Source organism: Lactuca virosa, chromosome 1 (assembly GCF_052849685.1).
Source record: "Lactuca virosa cultivar CGN04683 chromosome 1, Lactuca_virosa_CGN04683_v6, whole genome shotgun sequence".
Taxonomy (NCBI): Eukaryota; Viridiplantae; Streptophyta; class Magnoliopsida; order Asterales; family Asteraceae; genus Lactuca; species Lactuca virosa.
This window is the reverse complement of record NC_136426.1, coordinates 136630144-136656852: the sequence shown is the minus strand read 5'-3', so window position 1 is coordinate 136656852 and position 26709 is coordinate 136630144. Positions and strand designations below refer to the sequence as shown.

The following is a 26709-nucleotide window of genomic DNA, read 5'->3' as shown; positions in this document are numbered from 1 at the left end:
ATGCTATTTAGGGGTCAGTTTGTTGAGCTGGATCATTGTGTAGTATGTGGCGAAAATAGATACAAAGACAAAGGGAGGAAGGTTCCTAATTTGGTCTTGACTTACATGCCGATTGGACCGAGACTTCAAAGGCTGTTCTATTCAAGGAAGACAGCCAAACATTTAACTTGGCATTCAGATCATCCAGTAGATCCAGAAAAGATGATACATCCCAGTGAAGGTAAAGCATGGAATCATTTTGACAGAACCTTTCCTGATTTTGCAAAAGAGACGCGCAACATTCGTCTCGGGTTGTGCACCGATGGGTTTAGTCCTAATAGTTCAAACACAACTCCCTATTCATGTTGGCCGGTGTTTATCACTGTTTACAACCTACCCCCTTGGTTGGCTTTTAAACATCAGTACATACGACTTCCGTTGATCATTCCCGGGAAGAAGAGCCCCGGACAGAATTTGGATGTTTTTTTTACAACCTTTGATCGACGAGTTGAAGATGTTGTTCACAGATGGCATTGAAACATATGATGCCTATCGAATGAACAATTTTCAGATGAAGGTTGTACTTTTATGGACAGTTAGTGACTTCCCTGCTTATGCAATGCTATCCGGATGGAGCACGCATGGTACTTTAGCTTGCCCTTATTGCATGCACCAAACAGAATCATTCCGAATTTCCAATGGACAAAAACCGTGTTGGTTTGACTGTCATAGAAAACATCTACCCGAAAGACACATATTCTGAAATGATACAGTTAATTTTTTAAAAGGCAAGAAAGTGAAGGGTCATGAAGTGCCTGTTCCGTACCCAACCGGAGAATATATTTGGGAGAAAATCCAACATTTCCCCACTGTATACAACGGTACTCCTTATGTTCCAAATTATATAAAACCTCATGGTTTTGGTATTACACACAACTGGGTAAAGAAGAACATCTTTTGGGAGCTTCTATATTGGCGTCACCTGTTGATCCGACACAACCTCGATTTGATGCATATCGAGAAGAATTTTTTTGAAAATATGTTTCAGACTTCAATGGGCACCCCAAAGTCCAAAGAGAATATAAAGGCAAGAGAGGATATTGAGATGCTTTGTGACCGACCTATACTAAACCCCATAAGGGAAAACAATAGGAAGACTCGGAAGAAGCCTGGAGATTACACATTGGAAAAGGAAGATGTTAAAAAAGTATGTGTTTGGTTGAAAAATCTCAAATTTCCTGACGGGTATGCATCTAATATCGGGAACTGCGTAAACATCAAAGATTATAGCTTTTATGGTTTCAAAAGCCACGACTGTCACGTGTTTATGCAATGGTTGCTTCCCCTAGCCGTAAGAGGGTTTGTTTCAACAAAAATATACGAGGTCATATCGGAGATATCTATGTACTTTCGAGTATTATGCTCGAAAACGTTGCATGTTTGCGACTTGTTCGATATGAAACGTAGTATTATTCAAACCATGTGCAAGTTAGAGCAAATATTCCCTCCTAGCTTCTTTGATTCCATGGAATACCTGGTCATACATTTAGCAGATGAAGTTATTGTTGGTGGTCCGGTACAATACAGATGGATGTATCAATACGAGAGGTAATCACCCTATTTTAATATTATATATCCAACATTTTTAAAGTTATTTGTGGTATTCCTAAGATATCATTCATACTTTTTAAATATAGGAAACTGGGCATAATTAAAAGAAGAATCAGGAACAAAGCAAGGGTTGAGGGTTCAATCATCAATGAACATCTAGTGAATGAACCTGCTACCTATTGTTCTTTATATTTTGACCCGACGATTGAGACATGCCATAATCGAGAGGCACAAAATTTCGCACCGCAAAGTCATAGGTTTTCGAGTGGAGAGCATCTTTGTCGTCCCATCAAGAAGATTATATGAAAAACGTGGAAAACAAAAACCCTTGAGTGATAAAGACCTTCACAAGGCGCACACCTACATATTACTTAATTGTAAAGAAGTTAACCATTACATCCTCGAGTTTGATGAGCTGGTCATGACAACAAATCCAAATGAATCGGTTTCAGATTTAAGAGATAAATTCTTTGCTGAATGGTTTGAAGACAGAGTAAGTAGAACCAGTTCATTAGTACTGATTATTATTTACGCATCATTAACCAACACAATGTGTGTATGTTTTCATTTTAGGTAATGAATAAGACACCCGATGGAAGTGCTAAACACTTAAAAGTTATAGCTGAGAAACCATCGAGACAAGCTCATTTTCATAATGGGTATTTTGTAAATGGTTATAAGTTCCACACTCAACAATACGGTGAGGGTCGTGTGACGAATAACTTTGGAGTATGTGTGAGAGGGGAGACGTATAATGATGAACAAGAGTCAGACTACTACGGCATATTGCTAGAGATCTTAGAGGTTGAGTATTATAGTAGCGGGCCCTCGACTGTTGTTCTGTTTAATTGTATTTGTTTTGATAATAAAGATGGTGTAATAGTCAACAAAAACAAGTTGATTGATGTCAAAAACAACTCTCGACTTCAAACTGATGACCCATTTTGTTTGGCATCACAAGCAGAACAATTCTTTTATACACCATACCCTTCAATGGCAAATGAGACGAAAGATAAGTGGGCGGTTATCAAAACAAAACCAAGAGGGGTATTTGAAGTCACCGAAGCTGAAATGGAAGCAGAAGAAATCTTTCAGGGTGAAGAACGGTTTGAGTCACCAGTTACTGTAACTCGTGCAGAACGATTGTGCCTAGCCTCAACTATAAATACATATGAGCAAATATCTGATGACGAGAATGAGGGATCTAGGGAGGAAGACGAAGAAGAGGAAGGTTCTGAAGACGAAGATTATGGAAACGAGTTATTTTATTCAGAAGAAGAATTTGAAGATGAAGATGATGGGGACAAATATTAGGAGCATTATCTTTTGTTTATGTTAGGAGCATTGTATTTGTTGATGTTAGGAGCATTGTCTTTTTTAACCTTATAATGAAACATTGTTTTTGTATTGAGTTTGGTATGGACATCTCGTTGTTTTAAACATTTGTTTTGTCTTGACTTATGAATCTTATATTATATATCTGACCATTCTTGTTCTATTAAATGCAGCATGTCGGGTAATGGAAGGAATGATAAAGGCCGGAAGAACAACCCTTCTTCTGGCAGTACGGGGCGTAGGGGGGGGCATCCCCTAATTCTACTGACGAGCCACGTCATACGATGTTTCTCACACCGATTGGCATGCCTATGATCACTGGAGTCCCAGGCTCCAATAGTCAAGGTGCCATTGCTCCGCAAACCAACATGGCTGATCCTCTAGCAGACTTAGTCGGGGTTATGCGCCAGGGTCAACAGATGGGCTATGTGTCCCAGCCCCAACCCCAACCCCAACAGATGAGCCATCGATTACATCTCTCATAGATAGGCTATTGGCCCCGACCTCCACTTACACAGACAGGCTATAGGTTCCAGCCCTCACCCCCAACCCCGCCCCCACCCCTCCACCCACAAAGGGGTTGTCAGACCTCACCTACAGTTTTGAGAACCCATGGTGGTGATGGGTTTCAAGATTATTTTTTTGAGGGTGGAGGCATAGAGATGTCGACGCCAGATACACCGGTCATGCCACACACACCACTGAAGCCACATGGCTCCGCCTCCAGAGATATTCCGGGCGATCATGGCTCGAATGCTGGTGATTTTGATGACTCATCGTTGCCCATTATCCACAAAGAAGGGGATAAGTTAGTGTTTTCATCTTTTAAATATTTAATTTTTGATGTTGTAATTACACTTATATAAGTTTTTTTGTAGGTTTGGTGATCATTCTATCCACAGCGCGGTTATGGATCTCTTTTGGCAGAGTATGGATGATGTGTGGCCTACATATAAGAGCATCACGGAAAAGACTCGTAAACAGATGTGTGTGCGTTTTAGGGTAGTATGTTAAATATTTATTATTGTATCTTAACCTCATTTCTTTTTACTTTCTATTTTTAAGTATACTTTTTATTTTTTTATAGACAAAATATAGGTGGTACACAACGGAGAATGAGGCGATATATATAGCATTCAATAATGTCCTCAAGGAAAGATACAGGGACCGGATGAGGGATTTGAGGAAGTTATCAGCCAGAATGGCACAACGTGATGGGTTACCACTTAAAAAAGATTTTTCTAAATACTTTCCAGAGATGTATCAATACCGTCCCCATATGGTACCAGAGTCTGTGTGGCCACACTTGTGTGATGTAAGAGATACAATATATTATTGTTTTATTTTGTTGATTTTTATTACTTATTATATTATTAAATATATATTTCTTTTAACAGCATTGGAGCACAGAGAAATGGCAAAAGTCGTCAGATGCTGCTCAGACGAACCGGAACACCCCTGATTCCAATGGGAAGACATCAAGGCATACGGCTGTTAGCATAGGATATGCCCAGCACCGTCGTAGATTGGTTGGTATCATAATTGTAAAATTTATTATTCTTGTTTTTTTAACACTGACTGCATCAATTATACTTTGTCTTTTATGTAGAAAGCACAGCTGGGTAAAGATCCCGAATTTTGTGATCTATACGTGAAGACACATGGCACCAATGAGTCGAAGAAAAGATATTTCGAGGGAGAACGTGAAAATATAAAATATTTCTCTGAAACAGCCAAAGATGCAAAAGTACATTATTTTTTTATATTGATTGTCTCAATTTTTTGTATATGACAAGGGTGTTGTTTTGGTAAATTGTAGGATGGATATCTAGAGGGATTAGTGATGAAATATGGAGAAGACACGGCAAACCATAGGCACGATGCGGAGGTATGGGTTGAAAGCTAAATTCGGAGAACAGGAGGAAAAAAGAAGGGTCATATCTATGGTATAGGAGCATCGGATGCCAATTTTGTGGTTTCTGGGATAACATCTTCCGAATCTACCCGGTGCACCCAATCCAACAACAACACACAAGAAGAGGTATGTTGTTATTATGGATAAAATTGATTAAAAACAAAAGTACATTGTTATTATGGTTTAAAAGTTAGGTGGTTTGTTGTGCTTATGGATTACATTGATAATAAACAAAAGTACATTGTTATTATGGTTTACAAGTTAAGTAGTATTTTGTTATTATGGATACAATTAATTAAAAACAAAAGTACATTGCTATTTTGTTATAATAAATTCAAGTACATTGTTATTATCATTTTTTAGGTTGATAGGTTACGTGAAGAAGTTTCTAACATGCGCCAATTGCAAGAACAAATGGTACAACAAATGGAAAGGATGGCGAGGATGATGAATGGTACAACAAATCAAGCCAATGATCCCCCTCATACTCCACCTCATACTCCACCCGAGGATGGTGTATAAGTTATGCATGTTGGTATTTGGAATGAATGTTTGTTAATTTTTAGTTGGTATGAATGTTGTGACAATGGAACAAATGAATGTGTCCACTTATTTTGCAAACTTGATGTATTTGGAACACTTTTTGTGTATTTTGAAACCTTAATTGTAGTGTTATTATGTTTGTGTTTACTTATCTTGCATATTTGACAAAAAAAAAACTAGAAATATTTTATATTTAAATTTAATAATTAAATAAAATGACTATTATCGACGGAATACCGACGGAAATGTCGTCGGTAAGCACGCCCGTCGGTAAATAAGTTCATACCAGTCAAAAGGGAATTCCGTAGGTAATCCGTCACAATTATGTCGGTATTTTTTTCCGTATGTATTCCGTCGGTACTATATGTCGTAGGTATTCTGTCGCAATGTCGTCGCAAATAACTTTTGTCGGTAATCTGTAGGTAAGTGTCCGTCGTCGATATTTCGTCGCAATTCCGTCGCAATTTGTCGCCGTAGGTATTCCGTCGCTAATTTACCTACGGAATATGGCCGTCGGAATTCCGTAGGAAATCCGTCGCAATTTCGTCGCTAAGAATTACCCACGAGCAATTATGCTACGGCACCCATTTCGTCACAATTCCGTAGGTAAACCCGTATACCTACAGAATATCTACGGATCTTGCTGTAGGTATTTTCGTTTTTTCTAGTAGTGTTAAGGAACATTAGATGTAATACTTCTTGTACTCTTTTAACCTATTTGGAGATTGACTTTGTTAAAAAATTAGTTGGCTAAGATATATATTATAAGACCACTCGGAATGGGCAACGGGAGAGCCCGTTATTCCGACGTGGACATACAAAAACAGCGTCATAACGCCCCCAACACCGTGCCCCCCTTGCGTTATTTGGTGTGATGGTAACACATGTTATGGTGGTGCGGGAGGAAACGACTAATTTGATTGGAACGTTCAAAAATTCGACCGTTTGCAAACGGTCACCAATATAATAATAATAATAATAAATAAATAAAACTCTATTATTATAATTACACAACATTTTTATCTCCATTTTATTTATAAAACCCAACAAATCCTTTAAACAATTACTATTCATTTCAATTTCATTTTTTTCTATTACTCTATTTAATTAAAAAATGGAACCTTTTGATCCGTTCCATCCATACAATCATGATATCGACGAGGATGATATGTTCGTGAGTATGATGTATCAATATGTTACCGACATGATACCGCCAGAGCCAGCTCTACTACAGACCAGATGTGTGGCATTCAACAGAGATTGAGAAGAATGGCATAGACGTCTACTACACGATTATTTTGCGGATAATTGTGTCTACCAACCAAACGATTTTAAAAGAAGGTTTCGTTTCTGGAAAAATGTGTTTCAACGGATAGCCAATGCAATGGAAAGCAGATACCGTAATTATAGTTGTTTCAAAATTTTAATATATGTTTTTTAGATTATTAAATAATTGTTTTAAAATTTTAATATATGTTCTTTAGATTATTAAATAATTGTTTTTAAAATTTAATATATGTTCTTTAGATTATAAAATAATTGTTTTAAAATTTTAATAAATGTTATTTAGATTATTAAATAATTGTTTTAAAAATTTATTATATGTTTAGGTATGAATATTTCCAACTAAGGTATGATGCGAGAGGTAAACGAGGTTTTACAGGGTTACAAAAATGTGTTGCTGTAATCAAGCTTATGGCTTTGGGGGAATCACCCGATTCTATTGATGACTATATGAGAATGTCATAGCGAACAGCACGAAAAAGTTTGTATAGATTGGCGAGAGGTGTTATCGAAACCTTCGGTGACAAATACTTGCGCAAACCTTCATTGAATGACATGCAACAACTATATACGGTGCATGAAGAACGACATGGTTTTCCGGGAATGCTTGGAATCATTGATTGCACAAAGTGGATATAGAGAAATTGTCATGTGCCGTGGAAAGGTCAATACACAAGTGGTCATCTTGGATCGCCTTCGTTAGTTTTAGAGGTTGTTGCGTCACAAAACTTATGGATTTGGCATGCTTTTTTCGGAGTTGCGGGTCCTAACAACGATGTAAACGTTATTGGTCACTCAACAATATTTCAGGACCTTTTGACAAGAAAGGCACCGGATGCTCCTTTCACAGTAAATGGTCATGAGTATAAGTTCGGGTATTAGCTCACGGATGGAATATACCCACCATATTCCACGTTTGTGAATGTGTTTTGACACCCGATAAGACCAAGAGATAAATTTTTCAAGAAAAGACAAGAAGGAGCACGTAAGGACGTGGAACATGCTTTCGGAGTTCTGAAAGCAAAATGGCACATAGTTGAACATGCGGCTCAAGCATATGAGTTGGACACTCTACGAGATATTATGTATGCATGTATCATTATGCATAACATGGTGATTGAAGATAAAGGACAAAATATTGCGGAGGAATTGATCGATACTTATGCCAAATGGTTAAATTATCCTTTATTGATTTTTTTCCTCTGTCTTCTGCAGAGTGTTGTTATTCACGTGTAAACGCAACATGTGATGCTTGATTACCTGTAATGTTCTTCAAAAGTTCACCATTGAACCCTTCCCTCTGAATTGTATGCAATTTAGATTATCCATCTCTTTCAGTGAAATCTTGCAATTACAATGATTATTTTTTATTCATATTTTATTGGCAGGAATAGATGCTAGGAGGTGTTAATTCCACTGTTGGTGGCTTCAAATCTGTTGGTGGGCAGCCTATTGTTATTGATTATGTGAAGGGTTCTCACATCCCTTTGTGCTACTTTAAAGTGAAATAATGATCTTGACGTGGTGACCTTTTGCATATAAAAGACCATGATACATGCATAAGTAAGTACATAATCTTTTTGGTATGATGGAATCAAGGAAGGAATGAAATTGTTCATTCCGTTGCCAGATGGAATGGAATTGAATGGACCATTCTGTTGTTCGTATTTTGTTAATTTTTCTGTGTTTCTTGACTAAATGTTTTTCTTTTTCTTTTTCATTCTATCATGGAATGTAATGGATAATTGCAACGTAAACAAATTCTATTTTTATAACTTTGAATTCCATTTTCAAAGAATTATTTCCAGCTTTTTGTTCCATAACATTATTCAAAGCAGCGCCAACGGTGCAACCGGATTCCTTCTAGTTATCATGAATCCATAAGTTATACAATGTAAGTGGTATATATATATATATATATATATATATATATATATATATATATATATATATATATATATATATGCGCTTAGGTTATTGTATTTTAACTATCTATTGTGTGGATGTATGATTTATTGTGGACCAATCATTTTAATTATTTTAAGGAAATGATTAATAAACATTATTGAATTAAAAATAATTGAAAAATATCATCTAATTTTACAAAAAGGGTAATTTAGTCAATAGAGATAAATTTAAAAAAGAAAAATTCTTGATTTTTGGGGATAATTAATTCTCTTGATTTAAAAATTCTGATTTTTTTAATTAATTCAAGTTTAGTTCTAACGTAATTTTTAATTATACCCAACTTTATTACGTCTGAAAGACATTCTGTTAGAATGGTATTCTATAAGAAAGACATTTTTATTCGAATTTTGAAGAAGGATGTCGTAATCAAATTCAAATCTATTTTAGGTAGGTAAAGCATTTACCAATTTGAATCTTATGAATCTCCTAAATCTTTTGAGATTCATTGAACTATTCAAAGGCATGTTTAATCTCGATTATGCTCTCACTTTGTGACTGGTATGTCGAGGATCACAAACGAGATGTGAATAACCATGCAAATTAGCTTGGTACTCTCGATGTCATTTATTATCTGAAATTAACGTGGCGGTTAACCACACACTCCATTAATTCAATGATAATTTACGAGACATCCATTGCCAACAATATTAGTCTCATATTTGTGTGCCGGTTAACCACACACGCTCTACTAACGACCAATAAGGTGCAATGTGCAATTTTATGGGTTAGCATCAAATTCACATTTTTCCTAAAGTAACTAAGAATGAGATTTTAGAAAATGGTTTAGTTACTTTATCATTATACTTTTAATGAGGATTAATTGTCCTAACGAACCCGTTCGGCTAACGACCATCCACCATACAAGAGAGCGGTGGGTAAGAATGGATACCCAATGACGTTCATTTTACATGCTGCTTCCTTAAACTCCCCTTATAGTATGGCTTCGTGAATGAGGTGTACTAGCGGTTCGACTGACTTTTCTTATACATATAATATATATTAATCTCTTAATTGTATATATAGTATAAGGTGAAATTTAAACATTTTAAAATTCCAAGGGTTTAATCTTTTAATAAATTAAACTTTTAATTTAATTAAATTTAAACCATATATGTATTTATTAATTATCCTTTAATTAATCATTTAATTAAATTATCAACAAAATCCATAAGAATGTAATTTAGGGTTTACATTTTAAATTTCAAAAATTAAACCTTTTAATTTAAATCTCAAACAACCCTAAAATTAACATTAATTATTAAGTCCAAATAATAATCAAATTAATTATTTAGTAACCAATTATAGATATATTAATTATCCTTTAATTAAACATTTTATTAATTTATTAATCATATCCATAAGGATAATTATAATCAAATAAAATCAACATTGTCCAATTCATAACTATCTCCTAACATTTAAGTCTTATTTAATTAACTAATATTACCAAAAATTGGATTATGGCATATTTAATAAAAGATAATTACCAAATATTAACCAAATAAATCAAGTTAGGCAAGAAAATCCGAAATCAGGATCTGACACACAAACACGCCGTGTTGGACGACCAACACGTCGTGTTGCAGTCCAACACATCGTGTTCCAAGAGCACCATGATGTGTTCGAAGAACAGAATGACGATTATGTTTTCTCCTCCTTGTTCAAGTTCATATTAGTATCAATTAAATAGAAAACTAAACCTAGGCTCTGATACCACGAATGGGTTTTGAGCATAACATACAATCCTATGTGTGCATGCAACCCTAAATAAGATCTATGTTTTCTCTAATTGAACATACAATATGAACAACCAAGTGTAAACCCTAGATCTCTAAGGAATAATCAAAAATCATATAAGAAGGGTTATGATACATACCTTTAAGATTGTTATTGTAAACAATCTTGATTCCTTGCTTGAAAGACCTTTGGTAGCAAGCGCCACAAGTGTCGTGCCTCTAATGGTTCACAAATAAACCTAGCAACCAAGGAAAACTATAGAGAGAGAAAGAAGAGAAGCCTAAATATCGTCCAAGGCACTTAGAAAAAAGTCATGGCCGAAATTCTACGCTCAGGAGGGTTTATATAGGTGTTAGGAAGGTATTGGATTAGGCAGGTATCTCCAAGATAACCCTAATCCATTTACTTCCTCCCTAAGGCATCCAAGGCACCCTTAGAGCCCAAGGAAAGCCTATGAGCACTCTAGATTTCGTTCCCCCCTCTTTAGGGAGGTTCTAGAATTGCCCAATCCTCAACTATTGAACATTGTCACCTTTAGTCACTGCACATTTATATAATTCCTTTAAACGCAAAATTAATTCCAAATTAATTTTTGATTAAATATTAATTAAACAATATGATTTCTAATTAATATATTATATCCATAATACATTAATAAATCATTTATTTTGATTTCTAATTAATTTATTAACCAAGTAATAAATTAATAAATCATTCTTCTCTCTCTAAGAGTTATCCTATTCAATTGCCAGGTTTGAAGGCAACCCAAAAGAACTATGCTACTATCAATTCAAGTTTATACCAATTATAGTTATGCACTTAGACACCTAATCCAACAGTCGTGAGGCCGTTGATGCTCGGTCTTGACTTTCCTACAAGTCAAGCACCTCTCCACGTACCAAGCTACATCATAACCTGACGCACCTCCTCCATCATAACCTGATGCACACCACCCCAATACGGAACCCATACTCTCCGATGAAGAGTCAATAACCCTCGACTATCATGATCAAAGTAAGCAACCTGACCCACTATACGCTCACTCTTCTGGTGCTCTTCCTTCATAGCCTCAATCTGAGCCTCTCGATTCCGCTCCAAAAGTGGAGTAATCATGGTCGTCCTCATACAAATATCCCTGATCGGAGCAGTGACCGCCTTGCGGCTAAGAGCATCGGCCACCACATTGGCCTTCACCGAACGGTCTCACAATCATAATCTTTCACCACATCCAACCATCAGCGTTGCCTTATGTTCAGATTTGGATGATCCATCAGATACCTCAGGCTCTTGTGATCCGTGTAGATAGTACAAAGGACCCCATAGAGGTAATGTCACCAAATCTTGAGGGCGAAAACCACAGCCCCCAGCTCTAAATCATGTGTCGGATAATTCGCCTCATGAGGCTTCAGCTGCCTCAAAGCGTAAGCAATCACATGACCCCTCTACATCAGAACTGCACCCAAACCCTTGATCGACGCATCACAAAAAACCATGAAATACTCAACACCCTACGGGAAGGTCAAAATCGGCGCCTCACACAATCTATGTCTCAGGGTCTCAAGAGCTGCCTGCTGCTCCGACCCCAGCAAAACGTGACTGTCTTCTTTGTCAATCGAGTCAGAGGAACTGCTATCTTGGAGAAATCATGAATGAATCTCCGATAGTAACCTGCTAAACCAAGGAAACTCTGAATCTCAGATGGAGACCTCGGAACCTCTAAAACATCCCAGAATTACGGTCCAAAAATTTCATTTTTAAATCATTAATTAAACCAGAATTACTAAAAATCATTTATCAAAACATGAACCATAATATCTCAAATGTCAAAACAGTGTATCCATATCAATAACATGTCAAGTAAATTAGAGTAAAATATCTCAGGCTAAACATAAACGGTGTGTGCCATACAGTCATCCCAAGCTCTTCCCCTTGCTACCTGAAGTACCTGAAACCAAAGCTGAAAACTATAAGCACGAAGCTTAGTGAGTCTCCCCAAACTACCACATACCATTCACATAATCACATATATCATACATTAAGCCCCACCCTACTACATCGGGCACTGCCCCGCATCGGCTAGTCCGGTATCGGGCCCCTCCCGGCTTCAGACCGCATAAGCACTTAACTCGGCTTACATATGAGCATAAACTACTAACACACATAACATAAGCATAACCACTTAACTATAGACATATGAACATTCCTCGGGCCCCGCCCGACATCGGACCGAAATCCGGAAACATACAAACATTCCTCGGGAACCACCCCGGCATCGGACCATAGTCCGGAAACATACAAATACATTCACATGCAAGAATCACAAAGACATCAAGCATACTAACATCCTTCGGGTATCATCCAGGCATCGGATCGAAATCCGGAAAACATAATAACCTACATCGGGCCCCGCCCGACATCGGATCTTAATCCGGAACATACTAATATACATAAACGGGACGGCCTTGGTGCCTTAGACCCGTTCCTACTGGAGGAAAACTCACCTCTCAAGCTGGTTGTTGAAATCTCGTGTGAGGATTCTCTAATAGATGCTCTAACGACTCTGCGGCTATCATTATCACAATAATCACTTAGTCAAAAACTGATAATCCTTCTAAGGGTAAAATGACCATTTTACCCCTGGTTAAAGTCATCATTATGGTCAAAGTCAACATTCTGGTTGACTCAACTCGTCGAGTGGACCTATCAACTCGTCGAGTTCTATAACTCAAAATCCTGGAAGTCGCGATTCAACTCGCCGAGTCATTCCCCCGACTCGTAGAGTTCTATCTAGCACAAAATCGGGACAACACGATTCAACTCGTCGAGTCCCTCTATGGACTCGTTGAGTTCCTCAGTCTGTTGAGCCATCACAAAGGATTAAGCTCCTATCCTTCAGATCCATACCCCATACTTCGTCTACATATTGAAAACACACATTTAAGGGTAAAGTTTCCAACTTTACTCGCTATTAATCCTTCTTAAAGGGTTTAGCTCAAACCCTAGCTCTCTAGATCATAGATCTTGGTCCAAAAGTCATAATACTCCAAACTAAATCATACTAACATAAATCTAGGCCTTAGACATCACTTGGACACGTACGGATCCTAACTTTCCTTCCATGCATGGCCTTTTGGGGCTAAAAAGGCCAAAATAACACCTTAGAACTTGCATGGGGGTTCCATTGGCATAAAGTTTCCACCTTTATGCCATAACAACCCTTAATGATTCCAGATCTGAAGGGATCCTTGCTTGGGACGTCCATATCCCAAGGGTCAAGCTTCTTGGACCCAAAAACCCAATAAAGTGACAAAGAAGAGATCTAACAAACTACTAGGCAAGGTTGAGACTTGATTACGAGAAAATGAAGAGGATAAGATGTTGTTTCTAGATCTACTAGCTTCCTTCTGAAACTCCAAGCTTCTTCTCTTCTTCACAAGCTTCAAATACACAAGGTTCACTCAAAAATGGCTCATAAACTCACAAAAGGCTCTAGGGTTTCGAGGATTAGGGTTTGGGACTTGGAGGCTGGAAATGAGGCTGATAGATGGAGATTAAGATGCTTAAATAGGGTGAAAAACCCCGAAATTAGGGTTTCATTCTGGCATACCTACTCACCGAGTTGAAGGTCTCAACTCGTCGAGTAGATGGCATAAAACCCGCGTCCAATCTCTTTTCTACTCGACGAGTCTGGGGCTCCCAACTCGTGGAGTAGCTCATAAAAAATAAATAAATTATGAATAAATGTGTACTAGGAACCATGCGTTATAATTCTCCCCCACTTGTCTTAGACTTCGTCCTCGAAGTCTGTTGCGTCAAAAAACAACCCCGGGTAGTGCTCCCTCATTTCCTCGTCGGGCTCCCAAGTTCACTCCGAACCCTTACGGTGCTGCCACTGCACCTTCACCAGCTGAATAACCTTGTTCCTCAAGATTTTTGTCTTGCGATCCAGAATCACTACAGTCCTCTCAATGTAGTTGTAACGCCTGTGTTTCTAGGCTAGGCATTAATATTGACGTAATAGTCTAGGCTAACCTTTGTAACTCATTTTAAAGAAATGAAAAGGAATTATGTGAATATTATGTGAAAATTATGTGTTTTATGCTTAATTATTAGGGTTTAATTAATTAAGAATAAAAATGAGCGTCGAAAATAAATATTAGATAAAGCCGATATCTATTAAGAAAGTTGTAGTGGGTGTGACAACGATTACGGATATATAAAGAATACCGAAATCCGAGTTATAACGAAGAAGTTATGACTTGTCGAAGTTGCGCGACAAAACCGGCATGGTGCCGAATGTCGTAAAAAGTGAGTTTTTGATAAACTACTTTTTAGCCTTAGTGATCTAAACGAAAGTCGTAGTGTTCATTAAACCGAGAGTATGTATAAAAAGATCGCCCAAATCTGACTTCGTATGAGGAAGTTATAATTTTTCTAAGTTTCAGCTTAGCAGTAGACAACTAAAAACTCGAATTTTAGATCGAGTGATTTTTAGCCGATACAACCTAAACGAGAATCGAAGGTCTCGTCAATAGTAGTACAACGATAAAAAGACAGACAAATACGGACGTCGGATGAAGAAGTTATGAATTTTTAACGGATTTCCTGTCCCGGTCTGTTAAAAATAATATATAAAAATTAAAATCAAAATTAGCCGACGAAGTCTAAACAAAAGTTGTAGAGCGTAACTTTACCTACGCGTGCATATAAAGAACGTCAAAAACGGAGTTCGTATGCGAAAGTTATCGATTTTAGAAGTTTTTGCACAAAAATCGAGAAAAAAATGCCAAATCCGAAAAATTTCGCATGGGGGAACTTCCGCCACGTCACCTTCGCTGCATGCGCGCCACGTGTCCGAGACTGTTGAGTCACTAAGGCCACCTGGCGAGGCGTGTCGCGTCCTTCTCGAGTCTGAGGTTCGGTCCAATCGGAAGCTGCCCCGTGTCCGATCTCGGTGTGTCATCAGAAGCGTGTCCGAGCTTCGCATGGTGTGCCATGACTCCCCCCTCGGACCTAGACCTCGGTCCAATCAGAGGCCAACAGCTCACCCCTCGCACGTGCGAGCCTCCTGCCTTTGCTTCGGATCTGCTGACGTGTGGAGTCTTCTCAGCCCTTGGATCAGAAGCATCGCCCCTATAAATAGAATGGTGCGAGACCTCCCGGGTATATTTTGGAAACTTGTCATTTTTAACCCCTCTTTCAATATTTCTTTCATTCCAACTTCCCCCAAAGCCCCGGTATTATACCAAACACCCGAAATACGCCCCGAAGTGCCCGAGAAGCCCGAGAAATTTATCTTTTCGGTTTCAAAGCCCGACCTTCGCAGAGCCCGATTTCTCAATAAAACTCCCGGTTTTATTAGAAACGATCGTTTTAGGAAACGAAGTGCTGCCCGATTATCATTAAATCAAGTGAGTGTATAGTCACCTTCATCTTACACCTAGATATGAAGTATTTTCTATAAAATACGTGATGTGTGTAATTATATTAATTGTTTAATTGAGGTGACTGTTGATTAGATGTTTTATACAAGTTTTAAACTGTATATGTATTTTATCTACAAATATGTTGGGTAAAACATGGGTAGACGAAATAGTCGATGTGTGTTAAAATGATGAAAGGCCTCGATGTGATTGTGATCCAGTCATCTAGCGGAGTATGGATGACGACCACAGACTTTTCTAGACAGTCCAGTGGAACGCTGGCAGGCTCGCAACCTGTAGGTGTTAATGAGCTTGGGTGTTCATTTGCTGTACTCCATCCCCCTCATGGTTGCCTTTAGGACATGTATGGCTGAGGAGTCCTTTTAGCAGTAGTTTCCATCCCGATGATATTCTTTAGGCTAGGTCCCTTGTGATAGGTGTTTAGGGACGTAAAGTGAGGATAACGGGAATGGGTAATCAGGGTTATTGTTGATTGGTGAACTTAATAAGTTTATTATTATTGTGGGTTGAAAACCCTATATGCTCACCAGGCTCCCAAGCCTGACCCACTCAGCTTTTTATGTTACAGGTAGTGGACCCCGAGCATAGTCGGATGATGATGAGAGATTTTTGGATTATAGGCCAGTAGTTGTAAATAACTGTTGAAAGGCTTATAATGTCTTGTTTATGCTTTTGATCTGTATCGGAACATGACATCCCGATGTTTTGATATGAAATGAAATTATATATTTCTTAAAGAAAGGTTTTGACAAACTTTTATCATGTTTTGTTTTGGTGACCAATTCCGAAACATCTTTTAAAAGGATTTCTCTGACTTTATTTTAAAAAGCATAAATTAAATCGGTCTTTTGTGGCCGAGAAATTAGGGGATGTCACAGTTGGTATCAGAGCATTAGTTTAAGCGAACTAAGAAATTGTAGGATTTCTAGACTTAATCTTAGAATGCTAAGTGATGATTGTGAGATGAGTGTCTACCATATTTTAGACACGAGCACTAGTTTATTTTAGGAAAGATGCCTAAAATGCTTTTATGTGCTAAATGTTATATGTTTGCCATATATGCCATTATTTGTTCGGATCTATGGTATGTTGCCGACCGGATCTGGAAACCTTATGTGTGTAGGATTCTAAGCGAACGATTACGATATTAGAACTAACATGTAAACGTTTCAGTGTGATAAGGGAATTTAAATACCTATCGAGGATAAAGACCTAAATTCGCCTTATTCGGTATATAGATTATAATGGCAAGAACTCGCAGTGGAGTTAGAAATGCAAACGGAAACAGGAATCAACAACCTCAAGCCCAAGTAGTTGAGCAAGTACCTGTTGTAGGAGATGCACCTGAGCCAATGACAATGGCTGGGGTACAAGCAATGATGTAGATAATGTTAGATTGCCAAATGGAGGAGACAAGGCGATTACTACAACAGAATAGGGAAGAAACTACGATACCTGTTGAACAGCCCGAATTGAATGAAGGGCAATCAGTAGGAGGGAACTACAGTGGGACTCTTGGTCAAGCCAACCCACCGATAGTTAGACAAAACAACCAAGATGGAGGAGTTGATGGACGTGGATGCAAATACAAAGATTTCATGGCATCCAAACCACCGTGTCTATCTGGAAGTCCGACACCGGTAGAAGTCATGAATTGGATCTCCGAAATGGAGACAATGTTTGAAAGTTGTGAGTGCAGCAACAAACTGAAGACCGCACTTGCAATTCCTCTGTTAAAATCTGGTGTATTGAGCTGGTGGAAGTTACTAGCTGATTCGATGCCCAAGGGAGAAGCTAGCAAGATGTCTTGGGAAGACTTTGTGGTACAACTGAAATTGCAATACTGCTCTGAGCAGGATCTTCTGGAAATCAACAATGAGTTCCAGAATTTAAAGAAGGGAAAGATGAGCGTTACTGAATACACTGCTAGTTTTATGGAAAAGATGAAGCTTGTTCCTTATCTAGTTCCGACTAAACTCTCCAAGGTCAACAAGTTTGCCCTCGGATTACCAGCGGACTTTGGTCCGATGGTCAAGCAAGCAACCACTTTGAAAGCCGCCATCTGGGCTGCTAAGAATGTTGAGACTCAGGTCAGAGAGAAGGGTCTGGAGAGGGCAGAAGTTGGCATAAAGAGAAAGTTTGAAGGAACTTCAGGTTCCAACAAGAAAAGCAAATTTTCAAAGTCTAAGAAGTTTGGAGGAGGAGGAGGCGAAGTGAAATGGTGTGAGAAGTGCAAGAAAAAGCACCTTGGGAAATGTAGTGAGGGGGTGACTTGCTACAAATGTGGAAAGACTGGGCATTATGCCAACGAGTGTCCATCCAACAAGAGGGTATGCTTTGGATGTAACGAAGAAGGGCACGTTTTGAAAGACTGTCCGAAGAAGAAGGATGCAGCAAAGCCCAATCTTCCACCAAAGCCGAAGGCGAGAGCCTTTCAGATGACACTTAAAGCTGCGAAAGAAGAAGCCGATGTCACTTCAGGTACCTTTCTCGTAAACGAATTGCCTGCCCAAATTTTGTTTGATTCTGGAGCCAATTACTCCTTTATTTCGCATGAATTTGGTAGAAAACTAGCTTTGCCTGTTGATAGACTAGTTAATGCTTTATTAGTCGAGATTGCTAGTGGCAAGTTTGTACCTGTTAGTCATCGTATGAAAAACATCCTCATTGACTTGAATGGGAATAAGTTCCACGAGGAATTATTACCTATCGAGTTAAATGGTTTCGATATAGTTTTAGGAATGGATTGGCTTAGCGCCAATGATGCCGAAATATTATGTAGGAAGAAGATAGTAAAAGTAAACCCGCCAGGGAAAGAGTCGTTTATGGTGTATGGAGACAAACACAGAGTAAACTCTGGAATCATTTCCCTAATGAAAGCCAGAAAGTGTTTGGCCAAGGAATGTACATCATATCTAGCGTTCGTGATCGATGCTAAGAAGGAAAAGAAGGAGGTGCAGAATATTCTGGTGGTGTGTGATTATCCGGAAGTATTTCCCGAAGATCTTCCCGGATTGCCCCCTGATCGACAAGTAGAATTCTGTATCGACTTGTTACCAGGAACGACGCCGATAGCAAAAGAACTGTATCGATTAGCACCAACAGAGATGAAAGAACTTATGACACAACTTCAGGAGTTATTGGACAAAGGTTTTATTCGACCTAGTTCATCACCCTAGGGAGCCCCGGTGTTATTTGTAAAGAAGAAAGACGGGAGCATGAGAATGTGCATAGATTACAGAGAGCTGAATAAAGCGACAATAAAGAACAAGTACTCGTTGCCGAGGATCGATGACCTGTTCGATCAGTTGCAAGGTTCGAGCTATTTCTCAAAGATCGATCTTAGGTCAGGATATCATCAATTAAAGGTGAGAGAGCATGATATTGAGAAGACTGCGTTCAGAACAAGATATGGACACTATGAATTTTTGGTTATGTCGTTCGGACTAACCAATGCTCCAGCAGCTTTCATGGATTTGATGAACAGGGTTTGTAAACCATACCTTGGTAAATCTGTGATAGTATTCATAGATGATATCTTGATTTATTCAAAAAGCAAGCAGGAGCATGACAAGCATCTGCGTGAAGTGCTAGAAGTTATGAAAAAGGAGAAGTTGTATGCAAAGTTCTCCAAATGTGAATTTTGGATTCAAGAAGTCCAATTTTTAGGTCATGTGGTTAACCAAGAAGGAATAATGGTTGACCCAGCAAAGATTGAAGCTGTGATGAAATGGGAACAACCAAAAAGTCCTACGGAGGTTCGAAGCTTTTTAGGATTAGCCGGATATTATCGAAGATTTATCCAAGGCTTTTCTTCGATTGCTACTCCATTAACAGCTTTGACCCACAAAGGAGCTACTTATACTTGGAATGAGAAGCATAAGGAAGCCTTTGAGAAGTTAAAGAAGAGATTGTGTGAAGCACCGATTCTTTCGTTACCTGAAGGAGTTGATGACTTCGCAGTTTATAGTGATGCCTCTGGAGTTGGGTTAGGTTGTGTTCTGACCCAAAGGGATAAAGTGATAGCGTATGCATCGAGGCAATTAAAAGATCATGAAAAGAACTACCCCACTCATGATCTGGAGTTGGCAGCGGTAGTATTCACCTTAAAGATATGGAGGCACTATCTTTATGGTACTAAATGCAAACTTTTCACTGATCATAAGAGTCTTCAATATCTCTTTAATCAGAAGGAATGGAACATGAGCCAACGACGCTGGCTATACTTACTCAAGGACTACGACTGTGAGATACTTTACCACCCTGGTAAAGCAAATGTTGTTGTTGATGCTCTCATTCGGAAGGTAAATCTTGAAAAGAAAAGGCCAAGAGCGTTGAGAATTGAAGTTGTCTCGACAATTGTGGAAAGTATAAAGAAAGCTCAAGAGGAAGCTTTAGAGAAAAATGACCGAAAGGAAGAACGTTTGGGCAAAACGTTGGTGTTTGATACAAACGGTCAAGGATTGAAGGTATTCAAATATAGGATTTGGGTACCTAAGACAGGAGGAGTAAGAGATCTTCTGATGGAAGAAGCTCACAAGACCATGTACTCGATTCATCCCGGCAGTACAAAAATGTATAGGGATCTAAAACCCTATTACTGGTGGCCGACGATGAAGCTCGATGTTGTTAAGTATGTGGCCGAGTGTGTAACATGTGCTAGGGTTAAGGCACAACATCAGAAACCGTATGGGAGTTTAGAACCTTTACCTGTACCCATGGGTAAATGGGAAGACATCACTATGGATTTTGTGACTAAACTGCCCAGAACAAGGAACGGTGACGACATGATTTGGGTGGTCGTTGATCGCTTCACTAAGAGTGCGCATTTCATAGCAGCCAACGAGAAATGGTCTATGGATAAACTTGCGAATTCTTATGTGAAGGAAATTGTGAGGCTTCACGGTGTTCCGTTAATGATTGTATCCGATCGTGATAGCCGTTTTACCTCAAGGTTTTGGAGGAGTCTACAAGAGGAATTGGGTACTAAGTTGTGTTTGAGTACAGCTTACCATCCGCAAACCGATGGTCAGAGCGAACGAACAATTCAAACATTGGAGGATATGCTGAGAGCATGTACCCTGGAATTCCAAGGTAACTAGGATGAACACTTACCTCTAGTAGAATTTCCCTATAATAATAGTTTCCACTCGAGCATCAAGATGGCACCTTATCACGCTTTGTATGGAGAAAAGTGTCGAACGCCGTCATGTTGGCTGGAAGCTGGGGAAAAGTAGTTTGTGGGACCTGAAATAGTCCATCAGACTGCTGAAAAGTTAAAAGTGATTAGAGAAAGGATGTTAGCAGCTCAAGATCGACAAAAGAGCTATGCTGACAAGAAAAGACAACCGATATCATTCGAAGTTGGAGATTCGGTTTTACTTAAAGTCTCGCCGTGGAAGCGACTTATAAGATTTGGTAAAAGGGGAAAATTGAGTCCAAGGTTTATTGGGCCGTTTAAAGTTCTTCAGAGGATCGGGAATCAAGCTTACAAGCTAGAATTACCGGAAGAACTGGAGGGTATTCATAATACCTTTCATGTGTGTTATTTGAGAAAGTTCACGGGAGATGTGCCCTACATATTTCCCATTTCTGAATTAAGGTTGGATGAAAACAAGAGGTTAATTGAAGAACCTGAGGCAATCGTTGACCGTAAGACTAAGAAGTTGCGACGCAAGATGGTCAATTTAGTGCTTGTATGTTGGAAACATACGAACGGGCCAAATCTCACCTGGGAAACGGAGAGTGACATGATGAGTCGCTACCCGCATTTGTTTGCTGATGTGTGATTCCGAGGACGGAATCATCCTAGGGGGGAGATAATTGTAACGCCCGTGTTTCTGCGCTAGGCATTAATATTGACGTAATAGTCTAGGTTAACCTTTGTAACTCATGTTGAAGAAACGAAAAGGAATTATGTGAATATTATGTGAAAATTATGTGTTTTATGCTTAATTATTAGAGTTTAATTAATTAAGAATAAAAATGAGCGTCGAAAATAAATATTAGATAAAGCCGACATCTATTAAGAAATTTGTAGTGGGCGTGACAAGGATTACGGATATATAAAGAATACCGAAATCCGAGTTATAACGAAGAAGTTATGACCTGTCAAAGTTTCGCGACAAAACCGGCACGGTGCCGAATGTCGTAAAAAGTGAGTTTTTGATAAACTACTTTTTAGCCTTAGTGATCTAAACGAAATTCGTAGTGTTCGTTAAACCGAGAGTATGTATAAAAAGAACACCCAAATCTGACTTCGTATGAGGAAGTTATAATTTTTCTAAGTTTCAGCTTAGCAGTAGATAGCTAAAAACTCGAATTTTAGATCGAGTATTTTTAGCCGATAAAACCTGAACGAGAATCGAAGGTCTCGTCAATAGTAGTACAACGGTAAAAAGACAGACGAAAACAGACGTCAGATGAAGTAGTTATGAATTTTTAACGGATTTCTTGTCTCGGTCTGTTAAAAATAATAATATAAAAATTAAAATCAAAATTAGCCGACGAAATCTAAACAAAAGTTGTAGAGCGTAACTTTACCTACGTGTGCATATAAAGAACGTCAAAAACGGAGTTCGTATGCGAAAGTTATCGATTTTAGAAGTTTTTGCACAAAAATCGAGAAAAAAAATGCCAAATCCGAGAAATTTCGCATGGGGGGACTTCGGCCACATCACCTTCGCTGCATGCGCGCCGCGTGTCCGAGACTGTTGAGTCACCAAGGCCACCTGGCGAGGCGTGTCGCGTCCTTCTCGAGTCCGAGGTTCGGTCTAATCGGAAGCTGCCCCGTGTCCGATCTCGGTGTGTCATCAGAAGCGTGTCCGAGCTTCGCATGGTGTGCCACGACTCCCCCCTCGGACCTAGACCTCGGTCCAATCAGAGGCCAACAGCTTACCCCTCGCACGTGCGAGCCACCTGCCCTCGCTTCGGATCTGCTGACGCGTGGAGTCTTCTCAGCCCTTGGATCAGAAGCCTCGCCCCTATAAATAGAAGGGTGCGAGACCTCCCGGGTATATTTTGGAAACTTGTCATTTTTAACCCCTCTTTCAATATTTCTTTCATTCCAACTTCCCCCAAAGCCCCGGTATTATACCAAACACCCGAAATACGCCCCGAAGTGCCCGAGAAGCCCGAGAAATTTATCTTTTCGATTTCGAAGCCCGACCTTCGCAGAGCCCGGTTTCTCAATAAAACTCCCGGTTTTATTAGAAACGATCGTTTTAGGAAACGAAGTGCTGCCCGATTATCATTAAATCAAGTGAGTGTATAGTCACCTTCATCTTACACCTAGATATGAAGTATTTTCTATAAAATACGTGCTATGTGTAATTATATTAATTTTTTAATTGAGGTGACGGTTGATTAGATGTTTTATACAAGTTTTAAACTGTATATGTATTTTATCTACAAATATGTTGGGTAAAACATGGGTAGACGAAATAGTCGATGTGTGTTAAAATGATGAGAGGCCTCGATGTGATTGTGATCCAGTCATCTAGCGGAGTATGGATGACGACCATGGACTTTTCTAGACAGTCCAGTGGAACGCTGGCAGGCTCGCAACCTGTAGGTGTTAATGAGCTTGGGTGTTCATTTGTTGTACTCCATCCCCCTCATGGTTGCCTTTAGGACATGTATGGCTGAGGAGTCCTTTTAGCTGTAGTGTCCATCCCGATGATATTCTTTAGGCTAGGTCCCTTGTGATAGGTGTTTAGGGACGTAAAGTGAGGATAACGGGAATGGGTAATCAGGGTTATTGTTGATTGGTGAACTTAATAAGTTTATTATTATTGTGGGTTGAAAACCCTATATGCTCACCAGGCTCCCAAACCTGACCCACTCAGCTTTTTATGTTACAGGTAGTGGACCCCGAGCATAGTCGGATGATGATGAGAGATTTTTGGATTATAGGCCGGTAGTTGTAAATAACTGTTGAAAGGCTTATAATGTCTTGTTTATGCTTTTGATCTGTATCGGAACATGACATCCCGTGGTTTTGATATGAAATGAAATTATATATTTCTTAAAGAAAGGTTTTGAAAAACTTTTATCATGTTTTGTTTTGGGGACCAATTCCGCAACATCTTTTAAAAGGATTGCTCTGACTTTTTTTTTAAAAGCATAAATTAAATCGGTCTTTTCTGGCCGAGAAATTAGGGGATATCATAGTAGTTCAGGCTATCGTCAACCTGAATATCCTCTAAAGGCACAATCACTGAATCATCCACTAATTACTTCCGAAACTGGGAAACATGAAAAGTGTTATGGAACTGACTGAGCTCTGCTGGAAGATCCAATCGATACGCCACATTGCCCACCCGTGCTATAACCTGAAAGGACCAATGTACCTGGGGCCCAGCTCGCCCCGTTTCCTGAACCGAATGACACCTTTCCAAGGTGACAACTTCAGTAGAACCATGCCGCCCACCTGAAACTCCAAGTCTGAACGCCGCTTGTCGGCGTAGCTCGTTTGCCGGCTCTGAGCAGTCTGTAGCCTGCTCCGGACCTGACGGATCCTCTTAGTAGTCTTGAGTACTAATTCAGTATTCCCATGACTCTCTGACCGACCTCGCCCCAATAGATTGGGGTCCTACACTTTCTCCCGTAGAGCATCTCGAAAGGGGGTCGATCTATGCTAGAATGGTAACTGTTGTTATACGAAAATTCCGCTAATGGAAGATACGTATCCCAACTGCCACCGAAGTCCAAAACACATGCGCGCAGCATGTCCTCGAGATTCTGAATCATCCTCTCGCTCTGTCCATCCGTCTGAGGGTGGAAAGCGGTGCTGAAGTGGAGACGAGTACCCATCTCGTTGTGAAAACACTTCCAAAATCGGGAAGTGAAACGAACATCTCGGTCTGACACCACCAAGATAGGCACTCCATGTCGTGCCACTATCTCACGAAATTACATCTCGGCCAGCTTCTCCGCCGATATACTCTCCTGGATCGGGATAAAGTGAGCACTCTTGGTCAACCGATCCACGATGACCCATATCGAATCTACTACACGTGCGGTCTTGGGAAGCTTCGTAATGAAGTCCATAGTGATATTTTCCCATTTCCACACGGGAATATCCAACGGCTGCATCTTTCCGTGGGGTCGCTGGTGCTCGGCCTTGACCTTCCTACAAGTCAAGCACCTCTCTACATACCATGCTACGTCCTGCTTCATGCAGGGCCACCAGTAATCAAGGAGAAGATCCTGATACATCTTCGTTGCCCCTGGATGGATGGAGAACCTCGACTTGTGGGCCTCATCCATCAGAACTTGTCGTACTCTTCCCCAATACGGAACCCAGACCCTCCCATGCAGGGTTAACAACACTCGACTGTCATAATCAAATGAGGCCACCCGGCCTACGTTCCGTTCACACTTCTGGCGCTCTTCCTTCAGGCCCTCAACTTGCGCCTCTCTAATCCGCTCCAACAATGGAGTAATCACTGTCATCCTCAAACATATATCTCAAATCGGAGTTGCCGCTGCCTTGCGGCTCAGAGAATCGGCCACCACGTTGGCGTTTCCCAGTTGGTAAAGGATATCACAGTCGTAATCCTTCACCACATCTAACCACCGACGCTGCCTCATCTTCAAATTCGGATAATCCATGAGGTACCTCAAACTCTTGTGGCCCGTGTAAATGGTACAACGAACCCCATAGAATTAATGCCGCCAAATATTGAGGGCGAACACCACAACCCCCAGCTCTAAATCATGCATCGGATAGTTAGCCTCGTGAGGCTTCAACTGCCTCGAAGCGTAAGCTATCACGTGACCCCGCTCCATCAATATGGCACCCATGCCCGTGATCGAAGCGTCACAATAAACCACGAAGCCGTCGAAGCCCTCAGGCAAAGTCAGAATTGGTGCCTCACATAACCGCTGTCTAAGAGTCTCGAAGGCTGCCTGCTGCTCAAGCCCCCAGCGGAATGTCATCGACTTCTTGGTCAGTCGGGTCAAAGGAACAGCGATCTTGGAGAAATCCTGGATAAATCTCCGGTAATAACCCACTAGACCAAGAAAACTCAGAATCTCAGTTGGAGTCCTCGGAACCTCCCACGCATCACGGCCTCTATCTTGGCCAGATCGACCAGAATACTCTTCTGGTTGACAAGGTGCCCCAAAAACTGCACGTCGCGCAACCAGAACTCACACTTGGAGAACTTTGTGAAAAGTCTCTCCCTCCTCAGAGTCTCCAGCACCTCCCTTAGGTTCTCCTCATGTTGCTCCTGAGTCTTGGAATAAACCAAGATGTCGTCAATGAAAACTATCACATACCGGTCCAACATCGGTCTAGACACGCGGTTCATGAGGTCCATGAACACGACTGGAGCATTAGTGAGCCCAAACGGCATCACCACAAACTCATAGTGACCATAGCGAGTCCTAAAAGTTTTCTTCTGTACATCCTCATCTATGACTCGCATCTGGTGATAACCCGATCGCAGATCAATCTGGGAGAACCAAGATGCACCCTGTAGCTGGTCAAACAAATCATCAATCCTAGGGAGGGGATATGGGTTCTTCACCGTTAACTTATTCAGCTCCCGGTAGTCTATGCACATCCGATGTGACCCGCCCTTCTTATGGGTTTTGAGCATTCTAACACTCATATGGTGTACATGCAACCCTAGAAACCTTGGATCTATGTTTTCTCTAATATTCATGCAAAATTGATTTTCCAAGGTTTTCATCCTAACTAGCATGGCATGGGGTACTTGTAATATAAAAAACTAGTATAATGACATACCTTTCTTGTAGCTTGGATTCCTTAGGACCTTCTGAGCCTAGCACCCCAAATGTGATGCCTCAAATGTTTCACACAACACCACAACTCTTGGAATAACTTGAGAGAAGAACACTTTGATCACAAAATCGGCTAGCCCT

The 26709-nt window shown here is 39.9% G+C and overlaps 1 protein-coding gene across 1 annotated transcript; it reads left to right on the top strand.

The window, feature by feature from the left end:
* LOC145121217 (uncharacterized) lies at positions 1 to 1896 on the top strand. Its single transcript, XM_079057000.1, has 4 exons — positions 1 to 459; positions 551 to 623; positions 768 to 1587; positions 1677 to 1896. Exons 1-4 carry the CDS (start codon positions 1 to 3, stop codon positions 1894 to 1896), a joined length of 1572 nt encoding a protein of 523 aa, XP_078913126.1.
* The last annotated feature ends 24813 nt before the right edge of the window (positions 1897 to 26709 follow it).

Coding starts and splice junctions, on each gene's coding strand:
- LOC145121217 (XM_079057000.1), top strand. CDS start 1: ATGCTATTTAGGGGTCAGTTTGTTGAGCTGGATCATTGTGTAGTATGT. Junction 460..550: donor GCCCCGGACAGAATTTGGAT/GTTTTTTTTACA, acceptor AACAATTTTCAG/ATGAAGGTTGTACTTTTATG. Junction 624..767: donor ATCCGGATGGAGCACGCATG/GTACTTTAGCTT, acceptor ATTTTTTAAAAG/GCAAGAAAGTGAAGGGTCAT.